Source organism: Delphinapterus leucas, chromosome 11 (genome assembly GCF_059928025.1).
Source record: "Delphinapterus leucas isolate spDelLeu-1000000601 "Yukka" chromosome 11, BTC_Dleu_Yukka2, whole genome shotgun sequence".
Classification (NCBI taxonomy): domain Eukaryota; kingdom Metazoa; phylum Chordata; class Mammalia; order Artiodactyla; family Monodontidae; genus Delphinapterus; species Delphinapterus leucas.
Window position 1 is genome coordinate 68,473,662 of NC_143139.1, and position 15,952 is coordinate 68,489,613.

The following is a 15,952-nucleotide window of genomic DNA, read 5'->3' on the forward strand; positions in this document are numbered from 1 at the left end:
GTTAAGTTTGTCTCTGTAACAAATGTAAGCATAATTCAGCCTTTCTTTGCAACTTAGAACAAGTCTCTTCTGAGGTACATCATGGTATTATACTTAAAATCATTGAAGTCAACTCAACTTCATTTTCTCTTCTCCTGAGTACAATCTAGTTTCTTAAACTATTCATCTTAAAAATATGACTTCTAGACTGTCTAACCATCCTGGAGAGCACAGCATGATATGGTAGAAAGAGCCCAGGCTTTAGAAGGAGCGAAATGAAGATTTTATGAAGGATGTGGTGGAGACTGCTCTGTGCTCACCAAAACCCACATTCTCCTCTTCCTAGCATACTGCCAGCCTAGATATTCCAGCTTTCCTTGCACTTTTTAGTATGGCCCTTTTTTCTGAGTAAATGAAAAATATGTGTACCACTTCATGTCTGGCCCATAAAACCTCCCTCAAACATTCTTTCATATTCTTTTCCCTTTCTGGTTGGCTGAAGTGAAGACAGCCTTTAGGGCATCCTTGGATGCTGTCTCTTGGGATTGCAGAGTTGCAAAGCCTGGATATCTGAATCACTTTATGTTAAACTGACGCCAGTTGTCTTGTTTTCACTCTCAATGCTTGTTATGTGATTGTGAAATAAATTAGTTTTGAATTATTGTACATTTCTGGATATATTTTTATAGCGCTTAGCTTACCCTAACTAATATTAAGGATATAAGATACAGCTTGAGAAATAGGGCTCAATGTAAATATGTAAGAGAATGGAATTCCAGGTAAAAAAGATAGTAGGGATAAAAGAACATAGGATTTCATATTCCTGGAATAATAAGTTTTAGTACAGCTAGACTACTGTAAGGACTAGAATACTAAGAGAATATAGGAGAAACATGGGCAGAGATGTGTGAACAATTTTAGCAAGAAACAAGTGTATGGTATGAGTATGTTCTGGGATTGGGAGTTGATGGTAGTTAGAGAAGAAAAAGATGTCGGATATGTCTAATATAGGTAGGACTCTGACCAGGGAATTGATTTGAATGTGTGAGAAAGAGGAATTAATCATAGATGGATGGCTGGGAGAAAAATTGAAACCTTCACATGAATAAATAACTTAGGAGAAGAATCTGAACATTACTTATTACACATTTATATTACCTGTATTTCCCATAAACTGAACAGAGGTGGCTGGGACTTTAATTCCTGACCCTACACAGATTCATGAGGGAGGTATCTATACATGTCACACCAGAAAAATATATACTGTGTATTACAGTTTAGAGCTTTGCAGAAGTCGTATCCCTGATAAGTTAGGCTGGATCCGTTGTGAGCCATGATGAGTCAGTCCTTTTGCTCTTGTCATTGAAGGTCTGTATTAAAGAATTCCCTTTATACTCTCTTTTCCCTAGGTCTGCACCTAACCTTGATATCTTATAATTACACTGGTGTAAGAAAAAGGGGGGTGGGGTGGAGGAGGGATAACTGATGTTTAGAACCTTGTTAGGACAGGGTTGGGGAAGAAAGGATATGAAGGGTACCTCCCTAGCAGGAATAAGTCACAGGCCCATTTGCCATGTAGAGAGAAAGCATTTTGAAAGGTAGCAAGGAACCAAGGGAGCATAAATACTGGATAAAGGAATCAAAAAAGAAAGGAGTTTTAAAAAAAATTCCAAAATGAAGGGTGCTATTGACTGAATGTTTATGTTCTCCACAACATTCATAAGTTGAAACTTAATCCCCAATGTGATGATATTTGGAGGTGGGGCCTTTTGGAGGTGAATATGTCATGATGGTGGAGCCCCCATGAATGGGATTAGTGCCCTTATAGAAGAGACCCCCTGAGAGCTCTCTAGTTCCTTCTACCATGTGAGTACACAGTGAGAAGACAGCCATCTATGAACCAGGAACCTTGCTCTCACCAGACAATAAATCTGTCAATGACTTGGTCTTAGACTCCTTAGCCTCCTCCAGAACTGGGAGAAATAAACGTTTGTTGTTTAAGCCACCAAGTCTATGGTATTTTTGTTATTGCAGCCCAAACAAACCAAGACAAAAGGGGGAAAAGAAAAATAGTTTGTTTTCCTCTAAGGTAGCTAGCTTGCATATGCCACTCACCCACAGTACATGACATACCCAGGTCTATAATAACAACCCAGCTACATGAGACTAATAAAGCGGGCAAAGAGCTTTATTATGGTACTCTTTGACGGTACTCTCCATAATGGGTAAGTTAAAAAGAGGAAGGCCACTTTCTCAGGCAATACTTTTAATAATGTTCCTCATCACACAAAGATGTCCTCTCTTCTGTTTCTACCATTTAATACTGCTCAAGTTCTTGATTCATATTGACATTCTTTCTCCTCAGAAAGAGTTTTGAACTCTCTTGGGAAGTTACTTATTCATAGCAAGTTACAAAATAATGGAATACTATTTCTATACTGAAAATCATTTTTAGAGACAAAACTGGTTAAAATTTAGTTATAGTTTTTGAACTTTATGTGATGTTTAATATCACACTTTTCTTATTTGATAAACTAAGAAGTAAATAGAATTGTTAAAAACAAAGGGACAAGGAAATTGGGAAAATAATATTTAATGTGTGTCTAGTATGTGACAATCATGTGTTCATCACTGTATATAAATGTATATACATTTATCCTACTCCCTTCCCTGCCTTTGAGTCTATGCCAAAGGCAAGTGATGGTGGCTGACTCCCTTGCTATAGTCTGTTTTTTTCTCATTTGTGCAGCCCTTGATTGTTTCCACTATGTATGTGCATGTGTGCACCACACACGTACACACACACACACACACACACACACACACACATGCCCAATTAGAAGTGGGGCATCTTATGTGATTGGTTTGGGAAGCATATTTGCCTATCTCTGGTTGGTCCAATTGGTCCTGAGTTAGAAGTAGGGACAAAAAATAGAGAAGCTAGCAGTCATTGACCAAGTCTTAACCATTCTTGGCTACTTGTTGCAGAGGTTGTGGTTTGGCTTCCTAGGCTGATTGACAGATTGCGTGTGACTTCTATTGTCATATATGTTCTGACCATTATATGTTTGTATATTTCTCTTCTCAATATATATATTTTTCAGAATAACAATACCAGTATTATTGCTTGCAGTATGGTTACTAAAACATATTTAAGATAACTTTTGTAGTTAAATTTATCTTTTGATTGTATTTCACTAGGAATGTAGTCAAATAAATCTATTTTAAAGTCACTTTAAATACCTTCTGTGTGGTTATGCCTGTAGCACAAAATATATTTTTACATTTTTGGGGGGAGTTTCTTTTACTTCATATTTATTTGTTTTACAATTTTATTAAGCATGTGCACAGTTCCAAAATCAAATCTAAGCAAGGTGTATATTCAGAGACATCTGGCTTCTACTGTTTTCTATCTCTATAGGTAATAATTTTTAAAATTAATTTTATGCTTTCACTTTGTAAATATTAGCAACCACATATATTTAAATATATAATTTTATATAATGTATATTGCTTATTATATATTTTATATGGATTTTCATAGATAAATGGAGGCATGAAATACACATTTCTACCTGTGTTTTACACTTACTGTATATCCTGGAGCTTACTCCCTAGCAGTGTATACAGATACTAATTTTTTAAAAACTCCAGTGTTCTTGGAATCATAGTTAGGAAAGCTCCAATATTCCTCCAAGATTATTGAGGAATCGGAATGTTTTTAATTCTATTATTATGTGCTTGGTTTATTTAAAGATGAAATTAGTTAATTGTTATGGACCAGGATACTAAGTCTCTAATATGGCCATTTATATATGTTGAAGTTTTCCTAAATGAGTGTTAGTCTATTTTATACATAATCGTTTGAAAATTAGCAAAATTGGTTTTCCTCTGTATCTCTTTCTACTTAATTTAGAATGGGTCCCGGAGGAATTGTCAGATAATTGATTGGTTGACCTACATGTGCAGTTGAGGGAGTTTTAAAGATTCTTTTCTGCTTACCACAAGGAAAATCTCCTGAGATTCAGAGCTTTAGACACAAGCAGTCATTTAATTTATCTTCCAGTTTTAAATGTCACATAAAGTTCAAAACACAGATTATTGAGCCATTAAACTAAGGTCTAAGATGTTTTATCTTCCTAATGGGATAACACAGAGAATCTGGTTTGGAGTTTGATCTATAACCTTGTATAACATGCTTTAAATTTTTGTTTAGGCAGTTTGGAAGGGCTTTCTTTTGCGAAAGAAACTGACAACAGCTCTAGAGGCTATTAAGAATGAAGAATCTGAAGAAGAATACGAAGAAATAGATTTAGAAGATTTTACATTTGATGAAGTAAGTGCCAACTACAACATATAGATATTGGTCTTAAAATATTTTAGATACTATTTTGGAGCTAAACCTTTTTCTAAGGTTTTCATCCTTTTAACACTGTGTTATAGATTTTTTTTCAAGTTGCACTTGAAAAAGTATGCTTTTAATTTTTTAACATCTTCATTTATGATACAAGCTTGTACAGTGTGTAAATGTGGTCATGGAATATTTACAAGAATTCTTGTGTATTCTTCAACCAGATTTATACAATGTTTTATCAATTATTCTTCATTAAATATAACTCTGAGCTTATTTATGCCCTGTTCAACAAATTTTAGTAGCTCTTTGTGGCCTAGCAAAATGAGGACAGCCTCCTTAAATTGTTATTCAAGTATTCAACAATAAGACAGCAAACTCTACAGACATATTTACCACTTCCCACCTGTGGCATCCACGTGCTCTAACCACATTGAGCACCTTCTTACTGTACCTTTTACGTCCTTAGTCTTGCTTATTCTGTTTCCTCTTCTCTAGACAGTTAAACCCACATAACTACCACTAAGATTAAGGTAGAGGACATATGACTATCCCCAGAAGACTTCTCGTGCCTTCATAGTATTCATACCTCCATCATCATAGATTAGTTTTGCCTATTTCTGAACTTCCAAATAAGTGGAATCATCCAGTATGTACTCTTTTTTCATGTAATATTATGTCTGTGAGATATACCTATGTGGTTAATGTAGCTGTATATATACAATTCTTTTCAATATACTACTTTTAATCTATGATTTGAATATACCAATTTTTAAAAGTCTGTTCTACTTTTGGTGGATTATTTGTCACTGAGTTATTTCTAGTGTTGCCTATTATGACTAAAGACGCTATGAACATTCTTTTTTTTTTTTAATAAATGTATTTATTTATTTATTTTTGGCTGCGTTGGGTCTTCGTTGCTGTGCACAGGTTTTCTCTAGTTGCGTCAAGTGGGAGCTACTCTTTGCTGTGGTGCGTGGGCTTCTCACTGCGGTGGCTTCTCGTCGCAGAGCACAGGCTCTAGGTGTGCGGGCTTCAGTAGTTGCAGCACGTGGCCTCAGGTAGTTGTGGCTCACAGGCTCTAGAGTGCAGCCTCAGTCATTGTGGTGCAACGGCATAGTTGCTCTGAGGCATGTCGGATTTTCCCAGACCAGGGATCAAACCCGTGTCCCCTGCATTGGCAGGTGGATCCTTAACCACTGCGCCACCAGGGAGGGCCAGCTATGAACATTCTTGTACATGCTTTTTGATGTGCATGTTCACATTTCTTTTGGGAACTGAATTTCTCAGTCATAACATTAACCTATATTTAGTAGCTAGCGCCTAACAGTATTCCAAAGTGATTGTATCAATTTACAGTCCTATCAGCAGGATATGAGAGTTTCAGAGGAGATTTATCCTCACCAACACTTTGTATTTTCATGTCTTTTTTTCCCCCCAATCCAGTAGGTTTGTAGTGGTATCTAGTTTTAATTTCCATTTCTCTCATAACTAATAATGTTGAATACGTTTTCATATGCTTACTGGCCATTTGGATATCTACTTTTATGACATGATCAAGTGTTTGTGCTTCCTTTTAAACTTTAATTTTATTTATTTTTTTATGCAGCAGATTCTTATTAGTCATCAATTTTATACACATCAGTGTATACATGTCAATTCCAACTGCCCAATTCATCACACCACCACCCCCGTCCCCCTCTCCCACCACTTTCCCCCCTTGGTGTCCACACGTTTGTTCTCTGCATCTCTGTCTCAAATTCTGCCCTGCAAACTGGTTCATCTGTACCATTTTTCTAGGTTCCACATATATGCGTTAATATACGATACTTGTTTTTCTCTTTCTGACTTACTTCATTCTGTATGACAATCTCTAGATTCATCCACATCTCTACAAATGACTCAATTTCATTCCTTTTAATGGCTGAGTAACACTCCATCATATATATGTACCACGTCTTCTTTATCCATTCATCTGTCGATGGGCATTTAGGTTGTTTTCATGTCCTGGCTATTGTAAGTAGTGCTGCAATGAACATAGGAGTGCATGTGTCTTTTTGAATTACAGTTTTCTCTGGGTATATGCCCAGTAGTGGGATTGTTGGGTCATATGGTAATTCTATGTTTAGTTTTTTAAGGAACCTCCATACTGTTCTCCGTAGCGGCTATATCAGTTTACATTCCCACCAACAGTGCAAAAGGGTTCCCTTTTCTTCACACCCTCTCCAGCATTTCTTCTTTGTAGATTTTTTGATGATCCTCATTCGAACTGGTGTGAGGTGATTCCTCATTGTAGTTTTGATTTGCATTTCTCTAATAATTAGTGATGTTGAGCAGCTTTTCATGTGCTTCTTGGCCATCTGTATGTCTTCTTTGGAGAAATGTCTACTTAGGTCTTCTGCCCATTTTTGGATTGGGTTGTTTGCTTCTTTAATATTCAGCTGTATGAGCTGTTTATATATTTTGGAGATTAATCCTTTGTCCGTTGATTCATTTGCAAATATTTTCTCCCATTCTGAGGGCTGTCTTTTCGTCTTGTTTATGGTTTCCTTTGCTGTGCAAAAGCTTTTAAGTTTCATTAGGTCCCATTTGTTTATTTTTGTTTTTATTTCCATTAATCTAGGAGGTGGATCAAAAAAGATCTTGCTGTGATTTATGTCAAAGAGTGTTCTTCCTAAGTTTTCCTCTAAGAATTTTATAGTGTCTGGTCTTACATTTAGATGTCTAATCAATGTTGAGTTTATTTTTGTGTATGGTGTTAGGGAGTGTTCTAATTCCATTCTTTTACATGTAGCTGTCCAGTTCTCCCAGCACCACTTATTGAAGAGACTGTCTTTTCTCCATTGTATATCCTTGCCTCCTTTGTCATAGATTAGTTGACCATAGGTGCATGGGTTTATCTCTGGGTTTTCTTGTTACAATGATCTATGTTTCTGTTTTTGTGCCAGTACCATATTGTCTTGATTACTGTAGCTTTGTAGTATAGTCTGAAGTCAGGGAGTCTGATTCCTCCCACTCCATTTTTTTCCCCTGAAGACTGCTTTGGCTATTCGGGGTCTTTTGTGTCTCCAAACAAATTTTAAGATTTTTTTGTTCTACTTCTGTAAAAAATGCCATTGGTAATTTGATAGGCATTGCATTGAATCTGTAGATTGCTTTGGGTAGTATAGTTAATTTCACAATATTGATTCTTCCAATCCAAGAACATGGTATATGTCTCCATCTGTTGGTATCATCTTTAATTTCTTTCATCAGTGTTTTATAGTTTTCTGCATACAGGTCTTTTGTCTCCCTAGGTAGGTTTATTCCTAGATATTTCATTCTTTTTGTTGCAGTGGTAAATGGGAGTGTTTCCTTAATTTCTCCTTCAGATTTTTCATCATTACTGTATAGGAATGCAAGAGATTTCTATGCATTAATTTTGTATCCTGCAACCAAATTCATTGTTTAGCTCTAGTAGTTTTCTGGTGGCATCTTTAGGATTCTCTATGTATAGTATCATGTCATCTGCAAAGAGTGACAGTTTTACTTCTTCTTTTCCAGTTTGTATTCCTTTTATTTCTTTATCTTCTCTGATTGCCATGGCTAGGACTTCCAAAACTATGTTGAATAATAGTGGTGAGAGTGCACATCCTTGTCTTGTTCCTGATCTTAGAGGAAATGCTTTCACCTTTTCACCATTGAGAATGATGTTTGCTGTTGGTTTGTCATGTATGGCCTTTATTATGTTGAGGTAGGTCCCCTCTATGCCCACTTTCTGGAGAGTTTTTATCATAAATGGGTGTTGAATTTTGTCAAAAGCTTTTTCTGCATCTATTGAGATGATCGTATGGTTTTTATTCTTCAATTTGTTAATAAGGTGTATCACGTTGATTGGTATATATTGAAGAATCCTTGCATCCCTGGGGTAAATCCCACTTGATCATGGTGTATGATCCTTTTAATGTGTTGTTGAATTCTGTTTGCTAGTATTTTGTTGAGGATTTTTGCATCTATATTCATCAGTGATATTGGTATGTAATTTTCTTTTTTTGTAGTTTCTTGTCTGGTTTTGGTATCAGGGTGATGGTGGCCTCATAGAATGAGTTTGGGAGTGTTCCTTCCTCTGCAGTTTTTTGGAAGAGTTTGAGAAGGATGGGTGTTAGCTCTTCTCTAAATGTTTGATAGAATGTACCTGTGAAGCCATCTGGTCTTGGACTTTTGTTTGTTGGAAGATTTTTCATCACAGTTTCAATTTCATTATTTGTGATTGGTCTGTTCATATTTTCTATTTCTTCCTGGTTCAGTCTTGGAAGTTTATACCTTTCTAAGCATTTGTCCATTTCTTCCAAGTTGTCCATTTTATTAGCTTAGAGTTGCTTGTAGTAGTCTCATAGGATGCTTTGTATTTCTGTGGTGTCTGTTGTAACTTCTCCTTTTTCATTTCTAATTTTGATTTGAGTCCTCTCACTCTTTTTCTTCATGAGTCTGGCTAATGGTTTATCAATTATTGTTTATCTTCTCAAAGAACCAGCTTTTAGTTTTATTGATCTTTGCTATTGTTTTCTTTGTTTCTATTTCATTTATTTCTGCTCTGATCTTTATGATTTCTTTCCTTCTGCTAACTTTGGGTTTTGTTTTTTCTTCTTTCACTAATTCCATTAGGTGTAAGGTTAGATTGTTTATTTGAAGTTTTTCTTGTTTATTGAGGTAGGTTTGTATAGCTCTAAATTTCCCTCTTAGGACTGCTTTTGCTGCATCTCATAGGTTTTGGATCGTCATGTTTTCATTTTCATTTGTCTCTACATATGTTTTGATTTCCTCTTTGATTTCTTCAGTGATCTCTTGATTATTTAGTAACGTATTGTTTAGCCTCCTTGTGTTTGTGTTTTTTACGTTTTTTCCCCTGTAATTGAGTTCTAATCTCATAGCGTTGTGGTCAGAAAAGATGCTTGATATGATTTCGATTTTCTTAAATTTACTGAGGCTTGATATGTGACCCAAGATATGATCTATCCTGGAGAATGTTCCGTGCGCACTTGAGAAGAAAGTGTAATCTGCTGTTTTTGGATGGAATGTTCTATAAATATCAATTAAATCTATCTGGTCTATTGTGTCATTTAAAGCTTCTGTTTCCTTATTTATTTTCATTTTGGATGATCTGTCCATTGGGGTAAGTGAGGTGTTAAAGTCCACCACTATTATTGTGTTACTGTCGATTTCCTCTTTTATAGCTGTTAGCAGTTGTCTTATGTATTGAGGTGCTCCTTTGTTGGGTGCATATATATTTATAATTGTTATATCTTCATCTTGGATTGGTCCCTTGATCATTATGTAGTGTCCTTCCTTGTCTTTTGTAACATTCTTTATCTTAAAGCCTATTTTCTCTGATATGAGTATTGCTACTCCAGCTTTCTTTTGATTTCCATTTGCATGGAATATCTTTTTCCATCCCCTCACTGTCAGTCTGTATGTGTCCCTAGGTCTGAAGTGGGTCTCTTGTAGACAGCATATATATGGGTCTTGTTTTTGTACCCATTCAGCAAGTGTGTGTCTTTTGGTTGGAGCATTTAATCCATTCACGTTTAAGGTAATTATCAATATGTATGTTCCTATGACCATTTTCTTAATTGTTATGGGGTTTTTTTGTAGGTCCTTTTCTTCTCCTGTTTTTCCCACTTAGATAAATTCCTTTAGCATTTGTTGTAGAGCTGGTTTGGTGGTGCTGAATTCTCTTAGCTTTTGCTTGTCTGTAAAGCTTTTAATTTCTCCATTGAATCTGAATGAGATCCTTGCTGGGTAGAGTAATCTTGTTTGTAGGTTCCTCCCTTTCATCACTTTAAGTATATCATGCCACTCCCTTCTGGCTTGTAGAGTTTCTGCTGAGAAATCAGCTGTTAACCTTATGGGAGTTCCCTTGTATGTTATTTTTCATTTTTCCTTTGCTGCTTTCAATAATTTTTCTTTGGCTTTAATTTTTGCCAGTTTTATTACTGTGTGTCTCGGTGTGTTTCTCCTTGGTTTTATTCTGTATGGAACTCGCTGCGCTTCCTGGACTTGGGTGGCTCTTTCCTTTCCCATGTTCGGGGGGTTTTCGACTGTAATCTCTTCAAATATTTTCTCTGGTCCTTTCTCTCTCTCTTCTCCTTCTGGGACCCCTATAATGTGAATGTAGTTGTGTTTAATGTTGTCCCAGAGGTCTCTTAGGCTGTCTGCATTTCTTTTTTCTTTATTTTGTTCCGCAGCAGTGAATTTCACCATTCTGTCTTCCAGGTCACTTTTCCGTTCTTCTACCTCAGTTATTCTGCTATTGATTCCTTCCAGTGTAGTTTTCATTTCATTTATTGTATTGTTCATCTCTGTTTGTTTGTTCTTTAATTCTTCTAGGTCTTTGTTAAACATTTCTTACATTTTCTTGATCCTTGCCTCCATTCTTTATCCGAGGTTCTGGATCATCTTCACTATCATTATTTTGAATTATTTTTCTGGAAGGTTGCCTATCTCCACTTCATTATGTTGTTTATCTGGGGTTTTATTTTGTTCCTTAATCTAGTACATAGGCCCCTGCCTTTTCATCTTGTCTATCTTTCTGTGAATGTGGTCTTTGTTCCACAGGTTTCAGGATTGTAGTTCTTCTTGCTTATGCTGTCTGCCCTCTGGTGGATGAGGCCATCTAAGAGGTTTGTGTAAGTTTCCTGATGAGAGGGACTGGTCGTTTGTGCATTTTTATGTAGGGTTGTACATCTCTTTTCTTATTGGCTTGTAGGAGTGCTCTATATAATCTAAATACCTCTCTGTTTTCCCGTGCAAATATATTCTCTAAATTCTGGGGTTTCCCTTTTTTTCTCTCTTTATGGTTTAGTTTGATGGACAGAATGTTTCTGTTTTAAATTAAAAACAAAAGTTTTTAGTTGTGACATATAAGATATCTTTACTTACTCAGGTCATTAACATATTCTAGAAACTTTATTATCTTAACTTTCAGCATTTAAATCTGTGGTGCATCTGGAGTTAAATTTTGCCTGCAGTGTGAATAAGGGGTCAATTTCCCTCCAAACATACACATTTGGTTATTTTGTTGACCCACAACCATTTGTTTTTTAGACCATACTTTTCACAATGGATTACAGTGGAGGCCTTTATTTAAATTCAGGAAACTCTGTGCGTGGGTTCTCTTAATTTTTCTCATCATTCTGTTGTTTATTCTTATATCACTACTTCAATTTCTGTATAATTTATAATAAATTTTATTATCTAGTCTAATAAGAGCTCCAACTTTGTTCTTCTTCAAGAAAGAACTGCTATTGCTACCGTTGGTCCATTTCATTAATGTACGAATTTTAGAACCATCCTGTCAATTTGCACAATGAATGTTAGTATTTTCTCTAAGATTGCAAGAAATCTGTAAATCAATTTGGGAGAACTGATATTTTTAGAGTATTACATTTTTAAATTCATGAACATAGAATATCTCATTTATTTAAGCCACTTAAGATCTCTGCCCATAAGAGCAGAGATTTTTTTTCTTGTGCCTTTTATTTATTTTTCTTGCTTTATTGTCCTGACTACTACCTTCAGTAAAATGTTAAATAATGGTGATTTTAGCAGGCATCTTTTGCTAGCTCCTGGTCTCAGGCTGAAAGCGTTCCATGATGAAGTCAGATGTTTAATACATGTTTCTTGTAGAAACTCTATATTTGATTGAGTTACCCTCCTTAGTATCTTCTTACCTTTCTAAAAGTTTAATATGATGATGTTGATGATTCTATATATGATTTGGATTTTATCAGATACTTTTTATACCTATAACATTGATTTTTAAAAATTAAACCTTGTATTCCTAGAATAAACCAACTTAACTATAATACATTATCTTTTTATATATCTCTGAATTTGATCTGCTAATATTTTGGTTAGGATTTTTGCATTTATATTCTAGAAGAAGCTGTGCCCATAAATTTTCTTTCTTGTAAAACTCTTCAGATTTTGTTATCAAGGTTGTGTTGACCTTATATTTGATTAGGAAGTGTTTCCTATGTTTGATGTAAGATTGGAAGAGTTTGATGTAAGATTGATGTTATTTGTTTCTTAAAAATTTGTCTTAGCACATAATCTATTTGGGATAATATTCCATGTGCACTTGAAAGGAATGTGCATTTTGCAGGTGTTATGGCTACTAAAATCTCAGTTACTTCAAGCTTGTTAATTGTGTTTAAAAGAATCCTTATTTTTAGTGATTTGGGGAGGTTTCTATCAGTTATTGACAGAAGAATGCTAAAATTTCTTCTTAAGATTGTGGGTTTCTCTAAATCAGTTTTTAGTTCTGTCAAATTTGGCCTCATACTTTGAGGATATGTTATTAGGGTATACATGTTTAGAATAGTTAAGTCACTGTATTACTGACACTTTTATAATGGTAAAATTTCACTCTTTAACTCTAATTTCCCTCTTTAACTAATTGCCTTATTGGCCATTCCCTCTGATATTTTCATACTTACAGCAACTTTCTTTTGACTGGTAATTTTATAATATATGTTTTCTTAACCATTCCCATTAAACATCTCTGTTGCTTTTATATTGAAACTGTGACTCTTATACGAGTATACAGTTGGATTTTGCTTACTTTTATATTCCATTTTGATTTTTTATTAACATATTCAGACTTTAAATTTATTTCAATTGAGAGTATAATTAGGTTTATATATATCATCTTTCTGTTTGTGTTCCATTTGTCCTGTTAGTTCTGTGTTCCTTTTCTGCTTCTTTTTACCTTTTTTTCCCTTTAATCAGGTATTTTTGTTTTTCCTTTTTTTCTCACATTAGCTTGTTAATTTATGGTTACCTCTTTCTATGCACTTCATTCCTTCCTGCATTATTAATGTTCCATCATTTTCTTTGACCTTAAGGACTTTCTTTAATATATATTTTAGTTCAGGTCAGTTTTTGATTGCTTGAAAATTTCTTTCACTTAAAACTTTGAAGGATATCTTCTTTAGATATAGAATTCCAGGTAGGCTTTTGGTGTTTGAAGATGCCATATTTATTATCTTCTGGCTTTCATAGATTCTATTGAAAAGTCAGTAATAAGTCTTATTTTTTCTTCTTTGAAGATACTTCTTTCCAACTCTTACTCCCCAGACTACTTTTAAGGTTTATTTCCTGTATTTGTTTTTCAGCATGGGTGTGGTTTTCTTTGTATGTACTCTGCTTGGAGTGGGGGAGGTTATGTGGCTTCTTGAATCTGTGGTTTATGTCTTTCATCAGTTTTGGAAATTGCTTGGCCAGAGGTATTTCAAATATTTAATCTTTTTCATTATCTCTCTTCTCTGAGGTAAAGTAGGTCCAAAAACACATATGTTAGAATCCCTTACCATTTCTCATGTGTCTCTTAGACTCTTTTCTGAATTGTTTTCTTTTTTTACTTCTGTGTTTTAATTTGCATGTTTCCTACTGACCCATCTTGTAGTTCACTAATCATCTCTTGTATCTAATCATTTTTAGCCTATCTATTAAATTCCTAATTTCAATTATTCTGTTTTTTAGTTCTGGAATTTCTACTTGATTATTTGTTGTAAATTCTAGTTATATATTGAAGTTTTCTATCATTTCCTGTATTTTCTTGAACATACTGAGTATGGTATATTCAAAGTTTTCTCGGTTAATTGCAACATCTGGATCACTTGTAGGTTTATTTCTATTGACAATTTATCTCTTGTATTGGGTTGACCAAAAAGTGCCTTCGGTTTTTAAGTAAAACTAAAGGACACATTTTTCATTTTCACCGAGAACTTTATTGAACAACGTATTCACCCTTTTGTTCCACTACCTTCTACCATTTTTCAGGCAACTTTATAATTCCATCTACCCAAAACTTTTTATCTTTTTGAGCAAAGAACTGTTCCAGGTGCCTTTTACAGTCTTCCAGGGAATTAAAATTTTTTCCATTAAGAGAATTTTGTAAAGACTGAAATAAATGGAAATGCAAAGGTGCAATGTCTGGTGAATATGGCAGATGAATCAGAACTTCCCAGCCAAGCTGTAACAGTTTTTGCCTGGTCTTCAAAGAAATATGTGGTCTCACATCATTCTGATGGAAGATTATGCATTTTCTGTTGACTAATTCCAGAGGCTTTTTGTCGAGTGCTGCTTCCAGTTGGTCTAATTGGGAGTAGTACTTGTTGGAATTAATCATCTGGTTTTTTTTGAAACGAGCTCATAATAGAAGACTCCCTTCCAATCCCATCATATACGTAACATCACCGTCTCTGGATGAAGACCGGCCTTTGGTGTGGTTGGTGGTAGTTCATTTTGCATGCCCCACAATCTCTTCCCTTCCACATTATTATACAGTATCCACTTTTCATCACCTGACACAATTTGTTTTAAAAATGGACCAGTTTAAGTAGAGAATCGCATGCAGAAAAATGGTCAAGAAGGTTTTTTTTCATTTAACTTACATGGAACCCAAACATCAATGCTATTAACATAACCAAGCTGGTGCAAATGATTTTAAATGCTTGATTTGGATATTTTGAGTTTGTTGGCCATCTCTCACGTGGTATAACATTGATTGTCCTCAATTAATGTCTCGATTTGATTGCTATCAACTTAACTGGTCTATCCAACCATGGAGCATCACCCAGGGAGAAATCTCCAGCACAAAACTTCACAAACCACTTTTGACACATTTGATCAGTCACAAAACCTTCTCCATACACTACACAAATCTTTTTTTGCATTTCAGTTGTGTTTTTACCTTTCTTTAAATAAAGCATAATATGCCAAAAATGTTGCTTTTTTTTCCATCTTCAGTATTAAATGGCTACACAAAAATTCACCAATTTTGATTTTTTTTTCTTTAATGCACACTGAAATGACAGCTGTCACAATACAATCTAACAAAATTGTTTTGAATAAAGTTAAGACAGCTAAGCACTACTAGAGCCATCTTATGGAATAAAACGAACAAACCTTTGGCCAACCCAATATTTTGAGTCAGCCAATTCTCTTTATTAGCATTTAATCATTGATTAAGTATCAGACATATATGTAAAAAGTATAAAGGCACTGGAAGATGTTTTATTTCTCTAAAGAGGATTTAATTTTGTTCTGACAGGCAGATATTGTATAGACAGAGATCCTTTTGAGGCTTATTTTTAAGCTTTGTTAGGGCTGGTCTGTTTCTGGTTTCTCTTAGGGTTGAGCCAATATAATGTTTAAACTGAGAATGGGATATTTACCAGGTTACCTTCACCTTGTTTTTTCCTGAATTCTAATCCCTTTCTCCATAGCATCAAATGACTAAAGAAATTTCTTTTTAGCTTTTTAGCACACCAGCTATTGCTATTGCACTTTGAGTCTAGGTATCTCTCCAACACACGTGCTACTTGGAATTTGCAAACATATGAAGGGTTTATTTTATACAAGACTTTGAGCTCACATTTCAGTGGTTCTCTCCTCTCAGGGATCTTGGTGCTTCAATCCTAACTGCCTTGGCATCCCTACACTTTAACCTCTGTCTCTTCATTCCAGTGAAACTGCTACAAGTAGGCCTTAGATTTCTGCTTGGCTTCTCTTTCCTGTTAATAAAATTGGGAATTTCCCTGAGGGAAAATGTGGCAGGAAATACAGGGTTCACATCTG

General features: G+C 35.0%; 1 protein-coding gene across 1 annotated transcript in view; it reads left to right on the top strand.

The window, feature by feature from the left end:
• The window catches only part of LRRIQ1 (leucine rich repeats and IQ motif containing 1), a 196,710-nt gene that overhangs the window by 86,815 nt on the left and 93,943 nt on the right, over window positions 1–15,952 (top strand). Inside the window, exon 17 of the mRNA XM_022552414.3 lies at window positions 4,196–4,315. Coding sequence (XP_022408122.2) covers window positions 4,196–4,315 — 120 coding nt within the window. The remainder of the gene's footprint in view (window positions 1–4,195; window positions 4,316–15,952) is intronic.